This window comes from Sebastes fasciatus, chromosome 18 (genome assembly GCF_043250625.1).
Source record: "Sebastes fasciatus isolate fSebFas1 chromosome 18, fSebFas1.pri, whole genome shotgun sequence".
NCBI classification, from domain to species: Eukaryota; Metazoa; Chordata; class Actinopteri; order Perciformes; family Sebastidae; genus Sebastes; species Sebastes fasciatus.
The window spans coordinates 13,564,544-13,583,716 of NC_133812.1; the positions used below are offsets into that span (position 1 = coordinate 13,564,544).

A 19,173-nucleotide genomic window follows, 5' to 3' on the forward strand; every position below is an offset into this window, starting at 1 on the left:
ATTTATTAAACCCGCCCAAATAGACAAGAAAGCTGAAGGAAAAAAAAGGTGTTATGCTAAGTCTGTGATAACGGTTAATCATCGGCCTAAAAAGGCATAAAACAAAGGTTTGGACAAATGATATAGCTATCTGTTACACAGTTCACTTCAAACTTCATATCCTTTTTCTCAACATCATTGTCGTGTCCGTAGTTACTGCTTCATTGTCTAGTGTTTTGAAAACCCATGTAAGGAGATTTACTGCTAATTAACTGAAGGTTTTAACAGCTGTGGGGATGAAAGAGGAAGACAACATTACATTGAGATGAGATATATGCTTTGGATCCGACATTGCGGTTGTGATTTCATGACTCAGCCAACCAGACAGGCAGCACCAGGATCGAGTGATGATGTCACCGGGATGAGCTGAAGAGCACAGTGCCAGTGTTTGTCTGTGTATGCTATGGAAAACTGTGCTACTAACACGCTCAAAGACTTCGAGACTCATATATCTGAAGATACTTTTCTACAAAAAAATGCCATTTTTGTGACAGTACACAAACGTTATACAAAACAAATGTTATAGTGTAGCCTACTTTTCTTTTTCCTTGGCAGCACCTTAGAGCTTTTGAGTGTGAGTGTCCTCATTTGAGACGGAGAGCATGCATATATTCTGACCTATATGCAAAATCCTGTGTGCATCCTATCCACCCCAGCGCCCCCTTCCCTCTGGGTTGGATTTTAGAGGCGCGAGGCAGAGAGCGTGACTAGCAGCGTGACAACAACAACGTGTGTGTTGGCCCAAAGGAGGGGGGGATCAACCCCCGATTTGAATCAGGGGTGCCGGTGTTGGTGTTGGGGAGGGAGGGGGTACAAAGACAACTGCGCCTCTCTGCAGCTGTGGGCCTACGTGAGCATTGGCAGGAACGCTCTCGCTCCTCGTCTCGCCCCCCTCCCTCGCTCTCTCTCATCTCTCACACTCCCCCCCTTCATTCGCTCATTTGCACCTTCTAATAGACTTCTGGCAACCCCGCCTTCCTCTTTTTGCTCAAATCCTTCTCACACTGTTCTCTCTTTTTCTCTATCCAAACTCCCTCGCTCGTCTCCCACGTCATGTTCCCAAACGGCGGGGACCTTGACAGTGAGAGATGTGTCGTGTTCGGCCAGCCAACGGATATGTGAGACGACTGAGAGGGAAAGAAAGGAAGGCAAAGATAATCTTTCCCCCCTCCGCACACACACACACACACAGACATACACACAGCTGATCTGGCCTGAAATGACCTAGAAGGGATACGTGTGTGTGTGTGTGTTTCACGCAACACAAGTTTACTCATGTCATACGTACGCACATGCAGTAGCATGCATGCCAATGCACACACTCACGTGACTACTCCAGACTGTGTGTAAACACGGGGCTTTAGGGCCAAGGTCAGAGGTGATGCACAGGATTTAGCAGAATGAGACAAGGAGGGAAGGGAGGGAGGAATGATGAGGAGGTAGAATGAATACAATGAAGAATTAATGGATGGTGGATAAAGGAGAGGAGAGTTATTGAAGGACAAGATAAAGTTCAAAAAAGAGTTTATACATTGTTGTGCGTGTCAAAATGGGAGAAGGTGATGCCAGAGGAGAGCAAATCATAACAGAGAGATAAAGGACTGAGCCGAATCGGCTGACTGTCCTTGTGCTCTTCAGCAGGTGCATTTTTTGGCAGCGGATGGGAGTGGAAGGCCCGCGTTGTCACGGCCAAGCAGCCTGAAGAGCAGCGCTGACCTCTAGTGGCTAAATATGGATGTGTGCCTGTGTTCATGTTGGCTAAATGCTTAAAGCAGCAGTGAATAGGATTGGAGCACATATGATTAAAAAAAGTTATTTTTATAAAACTGTCACTATATTCCGACAGTAGTGCATGAGACAGGTAATCATGTGTCTCTGTGTAGCATAGAACTGTTGTATTGTAATTCTTAGAATAAAACAAACACAAACAGAATCTATAATTGTATGCTGATTAATGATAAATGTGTCCGAAACAGAACCACAACTTAAAAGTCGAGACTTGCTTTGAGATTGGGAAGTGAAAGCTAAAAGTGAATAACAGCCTATTACCATTTTAGGAAACTATGAACCTGGAAAGTTAATAGAAGCTGAACTGAAACCATGTAGGTCACATCCTACGAAACCGATGCGTGGTGCAAAAACACAGCACTCTCCTGCTGAAAGTGCAGTATGTCTGTGTGAACTGTATGTGCCTCAACTGTCTCTGAAGTAGACTCAACAGGATCCGTCTGTGTTATTGGGCCTTTTATTGCCAGGTTTTTGGGTTAAGGCCATCCAGTAAAACATGCATTTGTCCGTAGTGTTACATCTTCATCAATATCTTCTTGCAAGAGTCCTATGTCAGCACAGTGTTGCCTTATGTGTACATTTATTTTATTAAAAAGTCTAAAGAACAAAAGTGATTTTTAGTCCGATGAGGTAATTCTACATCAAGATGAGCACTGCTGCACCTAAACATAATGAAACACAAACCTTTACCTGATGGATGGAGAGCAAATTATTTATTTCAATGAAGACAAAAAATGCATAATTCACAGAATAATTTCTTATAAAAATGTTCTTCATTTCCTAAACACACTTTCATTACTATCATAACTAGTGCAACATCCGGATCTTGACAGGCTAAAACGATTCTCCTTTAAAAGCACAATTTAAATGTAAACATTCAGAAAAAAATCCTTTAAATCATCCTTCTTTGTGCATTTTGGAACAGCTTAAGACTACCGACTACTTCCTTAAAAGAAATGTTTCAATAAGAGCAGCGGAGACTTCTGAGTCGTAGTGCTGATCTACAGTCAGTTTGTCAGCTTTGGCAATCTCAGAGATAATAGAGATAATCATCAGTTCTCATGCTCTGTGAAGCACAGAAACAGTTTACATGTGTCCAAAATCACTGCTTTTCTCACCATCATATGAAGTGTGCTTTGTTTTGGACCTTTTCGCCTGATCAGTATTAAAACTGCAAGAGCAGAATTTGAGAAAAAGAATCAAGTGAAGAATTTTAGATTATCCAGATGCAAAATTGCTGCCCCTGAGCTTAAAGTGATTTCCTTACTTGGAATAGATATTGCCTTTTAAGATGAGATCATTTATTGGCATTCATTGGCACGTCACCGTTAAGTGGTTCTTAAGAAGTCCTTTGAGCACCTAACGATGTACGTGTGAGGTCTTGTCAGTAAACGCTTCATCAAGAGCCACCGCACTGAGGCAGAAGCAGTGCTGTGATTATTTGGTGATAAAGTTCAATCAGTGAGCGATCAGAGGAAGTCACGAGGAATGGCGTTCTCATCATTATCCAAGGCAGATCCCTGGAGTCTGCCGTTTCTATAGAACTGGCGGAGGTTCAGTTTGGCGGGTGCGGACACATACCACATGACCACACCTGTGGGGTTCACTGACACCACAAAGGCAGTGGAGTCTTTCAGCATCGCGGTCTTCTCAGCGAAGACATCATAGATCTGAGGGGGAGTAAAAGAAGAAAGAAAAAAGTGATTCTCCTGCCATACCCATGCCCAACTGGTTAGCAAACTCCAATATAAAAACAGGTAGTGCCGGACTCAGGCTGTCTGAGGGGCAAAAAAATAAAAAGGGCACCAGCTGCAAGCAGTGGGGCACCAGCGCAGAAGGTTTTCCATCATGTAGGGCAGCATGTTATGGTCATCCTAGAGGGTACTTCATCACACTTTCTCCACTGGAAGGGCACCCTATAGGGCACTATTTCATGTTTTCTTTATTTAAGGGCACCCTATAGCGCAATTTATCATGTTTTCTCCACTGGACAGGCACCCTAGAGGGCACTTTATCATGTTTTCTCCACTGGACGGGCCCCCTAAAGGGCACTTTATCATGTTTTCTCCACTGGAAGGGCATCCTAGAGAGCACGTTATCATGTTTTCTCCACTGGACGGGCCCCCTAAAGGGCACTTTATCATGTTTTCTCCACTGGACAGGCCCCCTAGAGGGCACTTTATCATGTTTTCTCCACTGGAAGGGCACCCTAGAGGGCTCTTTATCATGTTTTATCTACCATAGGGGTTATCCAAGAGGGCGCTTTTGCCCTCCCCCCTTATTAATCATGTGTGTCCAGTGGATCAACACCGTAGTAAAAGTGCAGTAAATTAATTCAGCACATAGATACAGTAATTAAGACATTAGGAGTAGTAGTCTCATTGAGATTTCGATCTGCTCTTCGAGAGAGACCTGAGAACAAGAAACATTCATAATCAGACAACCGGCATACAGGTTACCTGGTAACGTAGTGATTAAATCATGTACTAGTTATATAATTTAAATGAGAGAAAAGATGTGAGGTAGTTTGGAAGTTTTCACAGCAGAGCTTTATAGAAGAATATCATGAGATGACTATTTCTTCTTTTGATTAAGGTCCAAGTCCATGCAACCTTGAGATACAGAAAGCAACGATGGGTAGTGATAGCGTTATGCGCTATGATAAACAAGTACAGCTGCTAAAGTAAAGTAATGATGTGGCAACGTGAGAGTACAGTACAGAAATCAAGTGCAGACATTGAAGTTGACCGAACAAAACTTTTACAGTTTAGAACAGACAGATAATGGGTGACCGCTGCTCTGCACTGCTCTCACTGCTCTCTGGTTACAGCTGATAACACCGTCCCACCCGACGGCGTCATCGCAGAAGTGTAGCACCCCACCCTCCGGGTCCCCCTCAGGTAAACACTGTTAGCTCTGACAGCACTTTTGCCGTTTTTCCCGTGTTTAGTGCTGTTAGCACCATTAGCTTGTTGAGAGCCATTTAGAGGCAAAAGAAATGCTCCCAATACCGTATTTAGCATCTTTAAAACAAGTCTATGAATAAGAAGTGATAATTGGAAAGCATCAAAGATCAGCTTGAGGTGGAACCTGTGAGCGAATAAAAGTGTATCATCTGCATAAAATTTTGCTCTGAAGTGCTGATTAGGAAGAATAATTATTTCTGTATAATTTAAATAGCAATGGACCACATTACTGATGGTAAGAGGGCTTGATTCCTGTGGTTATAGTAAATTCAGAGATGCTTCAAGTGTAACACAATCGTTGGAGATGGCAATGGCCGGATGAGTGGGCACAACAGACAAGGGAGGATAGAGATATCGATTGAGGAGACGGGAGTGGATCAGAGATGATACATTGCCTGCCTGAATGTAAAAAGACTGTCTAGAAGACTTTTAAAGACATACCTTATAGCTGCCGGTGGTGTAGTTGAGTTTGCTGAGGGTAGTCTGGTAGCGGTAGGGCATGTCAGTACGACGACTGAAGAATACCAATGCACTCGCATTGTTAGACAGGGGGCGCCGGAACACTTCAATGCCATTCTTCTCCTGGCAGAAAGAAATGGACGAGAAAATGGGAATAATGAATGACACAAAGACTGAGAAGACATGCATATGTGATCAACGGAGGATAGAAAAGAGTTAAACACAGAAGTCAAAACTCTAACCAGCTAATTTCTGGGGGTTTTTTTCATCTTGATTACAATCCATGCAAAAGTGTGTCACCTTTACAATGCGCCTTCCCTGGATGCCCATGGGGTCCTGGTTGATGCCGATGGCCACTTTGTTCTGCAGGATGCTGCGGGCCCCGCTGCTGATGGTGCGCAGGTCATTGGACATGAAGAGAGGTGCAGCCATAATCGCCCACATAGCCATCTGAGACCGAGACTGTTCCATGCTGAGGCCAAAGTCGCCAGCAATCAGCTGTGGAGGTCCGAATCACACAATCAAGAAATAATATTTCATACTTGTAGCACTTTTTTAACTAACTGCAGGGCTTTTTATTTAACTTGTACCATTGGCGCTGCATAACCTCATTGAAAGACCATATAGTAAATAGTAAATAATAATATAATGTCAGTTGAACAGACCATATCAGGGTCGTTCCACTTTCCAGGTCCAGCTGCAGGTATCAGGACATCCTGGTTTTCAAAGAACCAGTCACTAATGCTCAGGACACTGGCCCAAGAGTCCTGAATGTCGCCATAGTTACGCCACAGGTTGCAGATCTCTCCCAACTGAGTGTAGTTTACCTGAAAACATAAATCAGTTTCACAACAAAGTTAAAAATATAAACTGTGGATTCAAAGTATTAGAACATAGTCCACACAACAGAGTCTACTTCCACTGACTTTCAATGACATGAATTATGTAACACTGTCAGGCCTAAAGCTTTAGGTGGATGATGTGAACTTTGAGACATCCTGATTATACCTTTGGTGGCAGGCCACCCTGGTAGGCAGGCCAACTGCAGGAGTAGCCAATGGGACGGCCCGTAGCATTTAAAGCCTTTGACATGAGAGGGTACCCTGTCCAAGAGAGGAAGTGGAGTTAAATCAAGTCAGCAACATCTCAACAACCACAACGTAAAAGTTGCTTCGTCCTTTCTTACCCTGCTCTTGCTCTGTGGCATTAGAATAACAGCCGTCAAATTTAAACATGTCCACCTCCCAGTCGGCGAAGGTCTGAGCGTCGAGCTCGATCTTGTCCAGTGTTGTGCCGGGGTAGCCCCCGCAGGTGTGTGTACCCATGTCTCCGTAGATGCCCAGCTTGAGACCCCTGTCGTGCAAGTAGCGGGACAGTTTAAGGATGCCTCCTGGGAACCTGAGGGAGAGTGAGGAAACGGTTGTAATGTTAGACCAAAGTGCACACAGCAAAGACGTACAATTCACGCCGTGGTATCGACCTGTCAATCACAAGGTAGCCACGCCCTAAAGGATACCCTGCGTTATGGTCTATTTGACTCTAGACTTCAAACTAGCGATTGAGACCATAAACTCATGTTTACAATGTTTACTGAGGTAATAAATTAAGTGAGAAGTAGGTTCATTTTCTCATAGACTTCTATACAATTAGACTTATTTTTGCAACCAGAGGAGTCGCCCTCTGCTGGCTATTAGAAAGAATGCAAGTTGAAGGCACTTCCACATTGGCTTCACTTCTGAGACCCTGGAGGTTGCCTCGACTGATACATATAGTATACCGTGCGTTTGCACTCAAGTAGTGAAACTCTGAATCAGAAACGCTATGGTTGTTTATCTAAGATAATAACCATAGTGTGATTTTTTTGTGTGCTTGGATTTGTTCATCGCTCTTCTCACTTCCAAGTTATCATAATACTTATGCTGATGCTGCATGTAATAATATACACGTGACCACATACACAAGTGAAACTACTGACTGCTAATGTTTTTTGTCAGCCATATGATTGCATGACTGTCACATTGTCACATCACCTTTAACGGTTTTATTGACTTACAGGTTTAGAAGTTACATATTAATGTTTGCACTGAGGACACCTTCTGTGTGTGTGTGTGTGTGTGTGTGTGTGTGTGTGTGTGTGTGTGTGCGTGCGTGCGTGCGTGCGTGCGTGCGTGCGTGCGTGCGTGCGTGCGTGCGTGTCAGCATACAGTATATACAGCACCCTTACCTTTTCGGGTCAGCCTGTAGCCGTCCCTTCTCGTCTCTCTTCATGGAGGACCAGCAGTCATCTATGTTCACATAAACGTAGCCAAGTTCTCTCCAGCCGTCCTCTGCCAGCCTGTCTGCCATGTCGATGAACAGATTCTCACTGGAGGAAAAGACAGAAATGTCTCATTAGAAGGTGGAACAGAGCCAACATATCTGATAAGCAAATATGTAAACCTGGAACTCGCTATAAAGCTCCATAAAGCATAGGGGAACTGCAGACTCAGGAATTGTCTATAGGTTTATTGCTACGAGTGACCTCTTTCACAGTGCCACATTGTTTTCACATCCTCATTTGATTATAGACACTTTAACAAATGTCTCTGTAGCATTCAACTTGATTTTTTGTAGTATGTGAAGGTATTTGTTGAATGAGGTGTTTAGTTTAAGAGTGCTCCTTACTGTAATGGTAACAGGAAGAGGTTAAAAAGCAAAAACATTTTTGGCAATCGAGTCTTGAGCTCTCTCACAAAAAAGGATGCTGGATTTAACAAAGTAGATATAACAACACCTAAAGGCCTTTATTACAAACTCTAAGAAAAAAAACTGTTGACCAATTACAAATGCACATTTGCACATTTTGATTTCCGCAAAACTAGTTTGGTTCCCAGAGCTCCACACCCATTCTTAAGTAACTAAAAGATTTTTGTAGTTAATTACCACACCTGTAGCATTACTCACAAAACTATTCCTCCGATTGGCTGGCAGTAATGTTGGCCCACGCCCTTCATTTCAAACCTGATTCAGAGCCTGAATTGAAAAAGTTAAGCCGGGTTTCCCCCTGGAACTACTTTTCAAGAAAGTAAAAGGTTCCTTCAGACAACTGTTGTCTGTGTTTCCATAAAGGTCTAAAGACCAGCAAAGATTAGGCTAATTAGTCCGCTGACGTATGAAAACGCAACATGACAAAACCTTACAAACTCCAACCAAAAGGTTCCAGTACTTTCAGAAAGTACTACCCCACGACCAGGGCCTTTTTGGGAGGGAAGAAAAGGCCCAGGAACTTAATTTAGACCGTGTCCTGCGGTGGAAACGTGGCTTTAGATACTGAATATGGTTATTTTTTCCAGTTGTGACGCCACATGAAGGGCGAGTTCAGATTTGGCTTGTTCGAATGATGCAATTTCATCATTTGAAAAAGGTGGTGACACCTGCTGCTTTTTTTAAAAGAGGCTCTAGTGAGATCACACAGTGTCATATTCATTTATGTTGGCTTGCCTGATGCAGTTCTTGGGGTCGTGCTCACAGTCAATGTCACAGCGGAATCGTTCCCACGCCAACCAGCCCATGGGAGGCGTCCTCATCACCCCATTGTCGAGGGCGAAGGTGGCCGCAGAGAGCGCAGAGACAAACAGAAGCACTGCCAAATGCATTCCTGCAGAGGAAAAGAAAACACAATGTCAGTGATGTATGATGGATGAGATCACGGTTCAGGTGTTTCAGACTGTGCACAACAATACTGTCAGTACATCTTCACTGTGAGTCAGTGTGGTCATAACAACTGAAGGGCATCTCTCACACACACACACACACATACACCTCCTGTGCATCACCTGACTGGGTGTGACTGTGGCTGAAAGAAGCATCCTGCCAGGTGACTTCTCCCATATAGTACTCAAGTTGAATCAGATCACAGTGCTTATTACAAAAGGACATTAACATGGCAGATAGAATACATGTAGGAATAAACAATCTCAACATAAATTATCATTTTTCTTTTACTGTAAGATGTACAGTATATGTTGATACCTGACACTGACTTTTCTATTACTATTTCTATTTCTTTACTTATTATTACTATTAAGCTGTGCTCAATATTTGACAAAATAACTTATTTATCATTAAAAAAAATGGGATACAAATACATTGCTTGCTGGTATACATTCATATAATTAACATCGTGAAAAGATAAGTTACTTACTGAGATTCAGTGACTTGCTCTCAGGAAGGAAGACGCTCAAGTCCTCAACTCCGAATCTCTGCTCTTATCTCGTTCTTCCTCCTCTTCTTCCTCTACTCCTACTTCTTCTTCTTCTTCTTCTTCTTCTAGTTCTTGTGTCTTACTTCACTCCGCTCAGACCTTTAAACAAACCCCGTGATAAACAACGTATCCGACCGAGTGTAAAGAAATAAAGTGAGCCGGGGCTCCAATGGGAACGGAAACGACAGTCATGTGACACTGCTGAGTCAGCTGACTGCAGAGCAGGGGCCGCGTCCCATTATTGTTTGTGTTTACTCGCCTCAGTCCCTTCCCTTCAATCAGTCCTTTCCCTACTTCGTCCTTTGCAAATAACTTTCCATTACAAAAAGGAGTGATTAAAAAGCTGCATTTGCATTTATCGTGGCATTCAAAAAAAGAAACTGTGGTACTACTTTCTGATAAGGCACCGTTTCTAAAGGGTTTATAAATTGTATGGCATTATTATTTCCTTCCTGCAGCTGTCAGACTCCAAAACCAGCACTGCTCCCAGTAGACCACTTACACACCAAAAAACTGACAATAACCTGATATTTTCAGGTGGAATTTCATTCATTCATTCATTCATTCATTCTCACGGTGCAATATCATTTTCCACTTGTGCAATTTTGTTAATAGTCTGTTTATTGTCAATACTGTATATACTGCTCCTACTTTTATACTTCCTTCTATTTAAATGGTTCATATTTTGTTACACTTTGTTGAGCTCTTTTTTACTGTGTTAGCTGATGCATCTTGTTTTTTGCACTATCCCCTTTGCTTCTGTGCACTGCAAATTTCCCCACTGCGGGACTAATAAAGGAATATCTTATCTTATCTTATCTTATCTTATCTTAAAGGTTTTTATTTATCATTGTTTAGGTATATGGTACGACGGTACGACGGAGTATTAGGGCCACATTGAGGAAAATAAATAAATATGAGATTTCGAGAATAAAGTCATAATATTACGAGAATAAAGTCATAGGTTTACGAGAAAAAAGTCGTAATATTATAAAGTAGTAATTTTACGTGTCATTTTCTTTTTTCTCGTAAAGTTATGATTTTATTCTCTTAATATTACAATTTCTTTTCTCGCAAAGTTACGACTTTATTCTCGTAATATTATGACTTTATTCTCGTTATATTACGACTTCCTTTCTCGCAAAGTTACGACTTGGTTCTCGTAATATTACAACTTTTCTCGTAAAGTTATGACTTTAATCTCGTAATATTACGACTTTTTCTCGCAAAGTTATGACTTTATTCTCGTAATATTACAACTTTTTTTCTCGTAAAGTTATGACTTTATTCCCGTAAAATTGCGACTTCTTTTTTCGCAAAGTTACGACTTTGTCCCGTAATATTAGGATTTTTTTTCGGAATATTACGACTTTATTTTCGGAATATTATGACTTTATTCTGTAAATCTCAGATGTTTTTTCCCTCAATGTGGCCCTAATACTCCGTAGTACATTTTGCATTTGGGCCCTCACTGCATTAGACTTATATACTATATACTTAGACTATAAATTGTGTTACCTTCATCACAATGCTCAAATGCTTTGCGGCTTCAGACAGATTTTTTTTTAGTTTTTTTGCCTTAAATGGCTGTTTTGATAGTAAAGGTTGCTGACCCCTGTTATAGAGTAACTAAACCAATGTGCATATTTAGTGTTGTTGATGGATTCAGGTCCAAATCCTGACGTTTTTAGTGCAGTGAATTCTACGAAGTGTGCATACTAGTGACTGCCCTCTATTGGTTGGAACCAGGTGCCAGGTGACGTATATGGTGCCAGGTGACGTCACACAGTAGCCAGAATGGGTCGTCAGTGTTGCTCTCCGGGCTGCAGAAACACCTCCGGGCTGCACAGCTTCCCAGCAGACCGAGACATCAGGCAGCTGTGGTTGCGGGCATTGAGTCTACCGGCGGACCGGGAGCTGCCCCCGAGAGCTGGAGTTTGCAATCGTCATTTTTCCCGGGATTGCTACTCCAACCTCATGGAGGTGGAGATGGGTTTCTCTAAAGTGCCCATGCTGAAAGGCGACGCGGTGCCAAACGTTGCTCTCCCGGTACCGACAACAGGACCACCGTCACAGCAGCTGCGCCTGCTGCTGCCAGCAACTCCCACGCATTTTCAGGTTAGCGAGTACAAGTTCAGAAATGTACAGAGCATCTTTGTTTTTATTAAGAAACAGCTCTAGGAACGTTTCCGCGACGACGCCGGAAATGTCTATGGTCGGGACAGTATTCGTGTGACACACACACATGCACTTGCAACATTACCAAAACAAAGCACAGTACTCTACTATATCAAATAATACAATACAAATATAATAATAATAAATAATATAATAAAATAAATAATAATAAAAATAGCAAATAGTTGTTTACTGCTGTATGTTATGATTGTTTGTTTATAGAACCTTTAACAACAAAGTAAACACTTTGATTTTAGTTTGTTTATAATATTGTTAGTCTCTGGCCAAGATGGCTATTCAGTATTTTGTGATAGATTGTGTGAGTGCATCACCTTCTTTTATTAATGATAATATGGACCCAATAATGCAACTATTAAAATTAAATTCTATTGGTTAATCAGAGATTGACCTCTCTCGTCGTTTCCTCCCTTGATGTCACCAAACATAGAACCTCTTGTTCAGACATGCTTCGTTCTTTTCTTTTCTTTTCTTTTTTTACTTTATTTTGAAAAATAGGCCACGCAAGGTTAAAAGGAAATTATCATCACTTTTAATTCATGATGTCTAATTATCTTTTGATATGTTTATATTTATTTGATTTTTTTATGTACTGTTTTCTGTATGTATTTCAGTGTTTTTATGTGAATTGTTTTCCACTGTTTGGTTAGATTTTTCTGCACATTTTGTATACTTTTTAGTTGTTGTTTAACTTTTGTTGTATTTTTTAAATTATGTTAGTTTAGATTTTTCTTCCTTTGTATAAGCCTGTGGCTTCTTGACCTCTCCTGACACATTTCTTGGTTCGTTTTTTTTTTATTGACTGGATTTCTTTTTTTAATAAAAGGTTAAAAAATATAATAGTATAACAGAGTGACGTCTTGATGTTTTGGAATTTTCCTCATTTAACCATGTAATCAAAATATTTCTAAAAGATCCAGATAGCATGTACAATATCGTCCCAAACTTTCTGTTTAAAAAAAAAAAAAGTAGGTGGTCTTAATTTTTTCATGTAACTTCCTATCAAACTGTCCAATTTTTGGTAGGCAAGCTCTTATTGTTGGTCCCTTCTCCTCACAAATGTTATTTTTTAGGGAATATTATCAAAATCACGTACAGAATCAAATCATTTTGAAAATTAAAAAAAAGTAAATTAACAAAAGCTTGAACAGAACAGTAATGCATCACTTTCATCTAATTTCCCTACTTCTTTTGCCCCGTTTAATTGTAGCGTCTGATTAACACATCGGCTCTGCCAAACGATACAATAACATCTATTGTATCCTTTGGCAGAGCATACCATAACATCTGTTGCTTGTTTCTGTAGCCCAACCTCTCTCTCACTCTAAACAAACATTCAATACTTTAGCATTTTGTTTTATATTTGTGATGATGGATGCATTAAGTGTCTTTGTTCTCTGTGTCGCTGTTTAGGGCACCAGTGGCAGTCTCTGTCGAATTTTGCCCGATGTAAGACACGTAGCCTCCCAGACTGACGCCCCAGAGAGAACATCTGTCCGAAGTAAAGGTGTGTAGTCCTACATATCATCATCATCAAGTCATATATTAAATTCTGTTTGGTTTCTGCTTTTACAGTAAGTGTGCTACTGCCACTTTGCTATTGACACCACTGACAGAATTTCTTTGTCATGTGCATTGAAGCGACCCAGGCGAGAGTGCCCAGCAGAGATTGCGGCATGTGCACCCTCACCTTCCCGTTGGACAGTCCACTACTGTTCCTACAACCAATAATAGCAAAGAGACCATCCAAGAGACCTCGACTCAGCCTCACAGACGAGGAGGAAGGCCCTTCACAAGGCAGCTCGTCTACGGTGGTTCATGAACCAGAGGATTCAACGTGACGCTGTGGACTCTGTCACTGTCGTGAGTTGGCAGCTGTGTCTTTTATTTGTGCCTTTTCAGGAATTTTCTTCATGGAAAGGAGTTAGTGAATGTATGCTCCATTGAAAGAGACAAGAGATAAAATAACGTAATTTATATTACTGTATGTCTTAACTTAGCCTTTTGTACTGTGTTTATTGTTATGCACCAAACCACCAAGACAAATGCCTTGTATGTGCAAACCTACTAGGCAATAAACCGATTGAGAGTAGAGAGTAGAGTCTGTAAATATCTTCTCTGTGCTTCCTGACCACAGAGAGCGATTAAAAAAACATTGCAACGGTGAATACCTTTTCAGTTTCTTTGTTTTCCTAGGCTAAATAATATGTGAAAAGTATAATAGGAACACTAGCTGTACAGTGTAAAGTTGCAACGGCCGTTAGGATTCACAGATACACTTACTGTAATATTTGTGACACACTGTAGCAGCTCCGTTGCAGTTCCAGTGTAACATATATATTTAAATACTGTCAGCAGCCCCAGGTTTTCTCCGGTCGTGGTCACACTGAGTCTCCCTTGGTCGCTATTTGCACCTTTATACTGAGTTTACAAGCTTTTGGTATGTCACAACCAGGGTTTCCGTGCCGTTCCACGGGTCCTGATATCCAGATTTCAATGTCCCGGACAAATGGGAGAAATTCTTGTGAAATATTATCTGTGTTTATTGAGCTTAAAAACAACTGATAGGCAGGCTAAATAAAGAATGATACCGTGGTTGGACTCACCAGACTCTCACCGTCGGAGAGGCCGCATCAGGAAAGTCTCAGTATGACGAGCCAGGATGCTCCATTACCAGCCGACACAACTTCAGTATACAAGAAACTCTTTTCTCTGATAGAGGACATGATCTGGACAGTTAACATAAAAGTTTTGTCTATGCTACTTTTTGCATTATTTATACCCAACTTATATTTGAATTTTATTGTCTATGAATAAAGTGCTTTATTTTTGAAGGGTTTTTGTCATTTTCTTTAAAATTTAGAAGTAATGATCTTGTGATATTAGATAAATATAGCATGTTCTTTCATAAAGACTTTGTGTAATTACACTGTTCAAACAGGTAACATGATTTCATGCATGTAGACAGGTTAAAAAAGGTCCATTTAACATCCTGATTATGAAAATGTAATCCTTTTATTACAATTAGAAAATAGTGACTGTAAGCAACATAACACATTTCTCTGTTTCACAGCCAAACTTCATTACAGCGTTGGCAGATGACAATATGAATCATATAATATTCTCTACTACAGTATTTTGAAAGGGTTTGTAACAGATAATCTGCAGCTCACCGCATAAATATGGCAACAACTGACAAGTAAAAGTATTTGTTCCGCAGTAAAAATGCCCCCTATGACTGTCGTATTGTTATATAACATTAGATCGTTAATGCTAATACATGTGTAAGTAGCATTTACTGTAGCTGATTTCTATTTTTTGTTTCCCATTTGATCAGAGAGGAACTCCAGCATAGCAGAGTCCAGCAGGAGGTGCACTAAGACTAGGAAAAGACAAGTTATAATCAACCATTACTAATTGTTTAACCCCTTTCATGGTATCACTTAAATATAGAACACAAACAAACTTAAATCGTGCATTACAATTTGTTTACTGGTTTATATTGTGGTTGTGAATATGTGAGCTGTTAACTGGTTTAGCCTCTGTACAACCTGCAAAAAATGACGAGATTGTTTAGTCCACACTTTTATATTTTGATGTGAAATCTCTCTATCACTGCATTTATTTCAAATAATGTTTTATAAGCTATACTAACAGTGACAGCAGGAAGTGTTTTTCATTTCTCTCTCTCTTCTGCCCTCTGTAGGTGAAAAGTGTCATCAAACAGGAAAAGGTGGAGCTTATGTTGTGTGACTGAGCTCAATGCAGAGGGAGCCATGGCAGAAACAAGCCTGGGTAAGACCACCTCAGAACCACACTGCAAACATGTAGTGAAACTTGAGATATTCAACACTTACTAATAACCATACAGCTGCTTCCATTTTCCTGGACAGATGACTCAGAGTTGATATTATCTGAACAGGATCTAAAAGCTGCAGCACAGAGTCACAGAGTTAACCAGAGCACAGATAACTTATTTTTTTGCAGAGAATCACCTGCTCTGATGCAAACGTGCAGGTGGTGAGACGGTCTGTTGAAATGTTTGTTGTTCTTTCGTAGTTCAGACAGATTTCCTGGTTTTAAGTTTCAGCATGGACCTGTTCAGGTGGTTTCACTTTCCTCTTAAAGTGGTAGGAGCATGTGGAGAACAGTCTGTGCATACAAGTGGTTATTCAGATCCTTTACTTAACTAAAAGTAGCAATACCACAATATAAAAGTACTACAATACAAGTGAAAGTCCTGCATCCGAAATGTAATTAATAAAAGTACACATGTATTATGTAAATGAGCTTAAATAAAAGTACTGCTAATGCAGAATGACACCTTTCAGAGTTTTATACTGTATTACTATTGGTTTATTACTGATGCTTTAACATATAAGCAGCGGTTTAATGTGGCAGGTGGAGATGCAGCTCACTTTAAGTCATTTATATATTGTTGGGTAGTTAGTAGTCTATATAACATCAACACTGTAATCATATTAACAGTATAATAATTTTATAATTTGATCATGTGTTTTGTTCAAAAACTCTAAGTAAATAATAACTACTAGAGTAAAAACTACAATATTTACATTTGAAAAGGAAATACACTTTTAGTTGCTAGTATGCTATGATAATAATAATGATTATTTATATAGCACTTGTTAAAAGTGCTTTACAAAGGGCAGGCATAAAGAAATAAAAGAATTCAAGTTAAAACTGAAAAAAAATAGAACAAATAATAAGAACAAAAGACAAAAATAAAACTATAAAAAATACAATTGCATAAAATAAATAGATTAAAAGTTATAAATTAATAAAAAATGCATAAAAAAGCTAGAGACCATCTTGCGATGGGATCACATCAGCGTTGGCGCCAAATCGGGCCAGGGGCGTTAAGTGGGAGGGGCCCCTTCCCCACTTCCTACTTCCGGCGCCCTTGCTCGAACCATATCGATCTTCAAACTTGACCTTCATTTTGATCTCAACTACACACCTGTAAAGTTTCATGATTGCGTCTTGCATGGTTGCGACGCTATTGCGGTGACAAAATCTGTCCACAGACAGAAGTCGCTGAGGCTTGTGATGATAAAATATACTGTAGCAACATCAAGCCCCAAAACCTCTGCATCCTACATTTCCCATAATGCAACTCAGTACCATCTTTTGTTACACTCCCCTTGTCTGAGGAAAGCCCTCATCTTTCAAACTCCATGCCACAGTATTAATGCTGAGCAGTACGTCTCATTAGGAGTAAACTGAACTTCATGTGTAAAATTGGTGTTGGTATTGAAGTAAATGTTCTTAGTTACTCTCAACCAGTGGTGACTAGTAGAAAATATTCTTATGCTTCCACGTCGGCGACAGCCGTGACCGGAGGCGTTATGTTTTTCGGGTTGACCGTCGGCCCGACCCATTCTTGTAAACATAATATCTCAGGAACTGAGGGAATTTCATCAAAATCGGCACAAACGTCCACTTGGATTCAAGGATGAACTGATTAGAATTTGGTGGTCAAAGGTCAAGGTCACTGTGACCTCACAAAACACATTTTTGGCCATTTCTGACAATTTTGCAAATGTCCAATAGGATAAAATGATGAAGTGATGATATTTTGGACAGACATGGATGTAAACTGCAACTTGACTGGCTGGCGGAGGCATACAACCACGAGGTGGTAATTCTAGTGTATATAATTGAATCCTTGTGTCTTTACCCTCCCAGGTGTTTTTGGTGCGGTGAAGACCACCCTACAGAGTGCAGCAGCAGCTTTTGCTTTTGGTGAAGCTGCATTATTTGCAGTGCAGCCTGCGCTGACTGAAGATGGCGTCCTGCTGACTGCTGCCACCCTGGCTGCTCGACAAACCGGATCCACGGGTGTTGGGGTCGTCGCGGCGTGCCTCGTGTTCACCTCCGTGCTCATTTCTCTGGGGAGTGGTTTCCTCCTCGCTGCCATGGCGATGAAGCTGCTGACTAAAGCTGGAGTGAGGTTGCCGTGGTTAGCGGAGGCCACGACGGGAGCCTCTGTTGTGGTGGGCGCTGTCGCTACTGGAGTGTTAGCAGGCGTCATTCCACCGTGGATCTACATCGCAGCCCAAGGCATTCTGGTCCTCGTAGTGTACTCGTACTCCAACATTAACGACATGACCACAGCTCTGCTGATCATCTTCACCACTCTCTTCATCAGTGTCGTATATGGGAGAATGGGTGTCATGGTCGGACTCTTCGTCATGGGGTTGACCATCTCTGTGCTTTGTGCCCTTCGGAAGGCTCTGACAGAGAGGATGACACAAAGACCAAAACCTAAAAGCAGGTGCCAACTTCTGGAGAGGATATTCTTTTACTCTGTTTTTGTGGGGATTCTGGGGTTTTCAGTCGGTTTGGGCGCAGGCGGAGCAGGAGAAGGGTCTGAAGCAGAGGTGGTTTTGATGCTGCAGTCGGTCCTCTGGGTGGCGTTCCTGTCTGCAGGGCTGCTAGGAGCTGGCCTGGGAACAGTGGCCACGGCCGGGCTGGGGCCAGAGGTGGCTGGAAAGCTCGCCGTGGGAGCTGCTGTAATATCATCAATCGCCCTGAGAGCCATTGTGCAGTTCAGCTCTTCTCTCGGGACCCGAAGCAGCATGGGGGGGACGTTAGGAGCAGCTACAGCAGCAGGGGTGTCACTCGGAGCTGCAAGCGTCGCAGCAAAACAGGCGTTCGGGTCTAGAAATTCAACTTTAGCCGCTTTAGGTTCAGTCGTCGTCGGTGCAATTGTGGCAACGCGAGGCGTAGCGCTGAACGCGGCTCTCCTGACAACATCAGAACTTATAACAATCACCCTTGTTGCAGTGGGGGCGTTTGTTCTGGGTGCACCAAAAAGCCCGTTCAACACTCAGGTGAATCTACAAAGGGGCCTCCTCACGGGGCCGGAGCTAATTAAAGGCATCGGCATGGAGACGGTCACCGCAGCAGCAGCACCTATCGGAGCCGGGGCACTCGGGGCCGCAGCACTGGGTACCGCCGCTCTGGGGAGACTGGGGACTGTGGGAGTTCTGGCGGCCATAGTGTTGGCTTTGGGAAGTGCTCTTAGTGGCATGATAGGAAAATCACCGCCGACAACCAACACACACACAGACTGATTGACGCCTCAGTTTAGATCTCTGTCTGAACACAAGGCCAAACAATAAAGAAGAGTGCATGTGTGTGTGTGTGTGTGAGTAGATAGATGTGTTGGCATTTTTGCAATACTGACATAAAACTCATAATACCATTTCAATGGGAGATTATTTCAATCACATTTTTTTTTATATAAAAAGCACATTTGCTTATTTATCAAACTTGTGTCCTAAAAACCATGTATTATTATTATTATTGAGGGTACCAGTGTTGAATAAAATGGATGATGCATGTTATCCGAGCATGTGTTTGTGTATTTATTAACTCAAATATTGATATCTTAGTACGGATTACTGTGAAACACTGGTGGATAAAATAAACGGTCAGTTGTTTGACAGAGTAAAGCTG

General features: G+C 41.5%; 3 protein-coding genes across 9 annotated transcripts in view; 1 reads left to right on the forward strand and 2 right to left on the reverse strand.

Annotated features, from left to right (window-relative positions):
* itsn2a (intersectin 2a) overlaps window positions 1-19,173 on the reverse strand; it is a 347,088-nt gene that overhangs the window by 134,425 nt on the left and 193,490 nt on the right. The window lies entirely within an intron of this gene.
* On the reverse strand, window positions 2,526-9,697 carry LOC141755919 (alpha-N-acetylgalactosaminidase-like). Its single transcript, XM_074615246.1, has 9 exons — window positions 9,436-9,697; window positions 8,733-8,889; window positions 7,477-7,617; window positions 6,439-6,650; window positions 6,261-6,355; window positions 5,918-6,079; window positions 5,553-5,750; window positions 5,235-5,375; window positions 2,526-3,497 (listed from the first exon to the last, which is right to left on the reverse strand). The coding sequence occupies exons 2-9, from the start codon at window positions 8,885-8,887 to the stop codon at window positions 3,297-3,299; spliced, it is 1,305 nt and encodes a 434-aa protein (XP_074471347.1). The 5' UTR covers window positions 8,888-8,889; window positions 9,436-9,697; the 3' UTR covers window positions 2,526-3,296.
* Window positions 11,257-19,059, forward strand: LOC141756489 (uncharacterized). Its single transcript, XM_074616241.1, has 5 exons — window positions 11,257-11,613; window positions 13,105-13,198; window positions 13,333-13,554; window positions 15,398-15,486; window positions 17,398-19,059. The coding sequence occupies exons 4-5, from the start codon at window positions 15,468-15,470 to the stop codon at window positions 18,786-18,788; spliced, it is 1,410 nt and encodes a 469-aa protein (XP_074472342.1). The 5' UTR covers window positions 11,257-11,613; window positions 13,105-13,198; window positions 13,333-13,554; window positions 15,398-15,467; the 3' UTR covers window positions 18,789-19,059.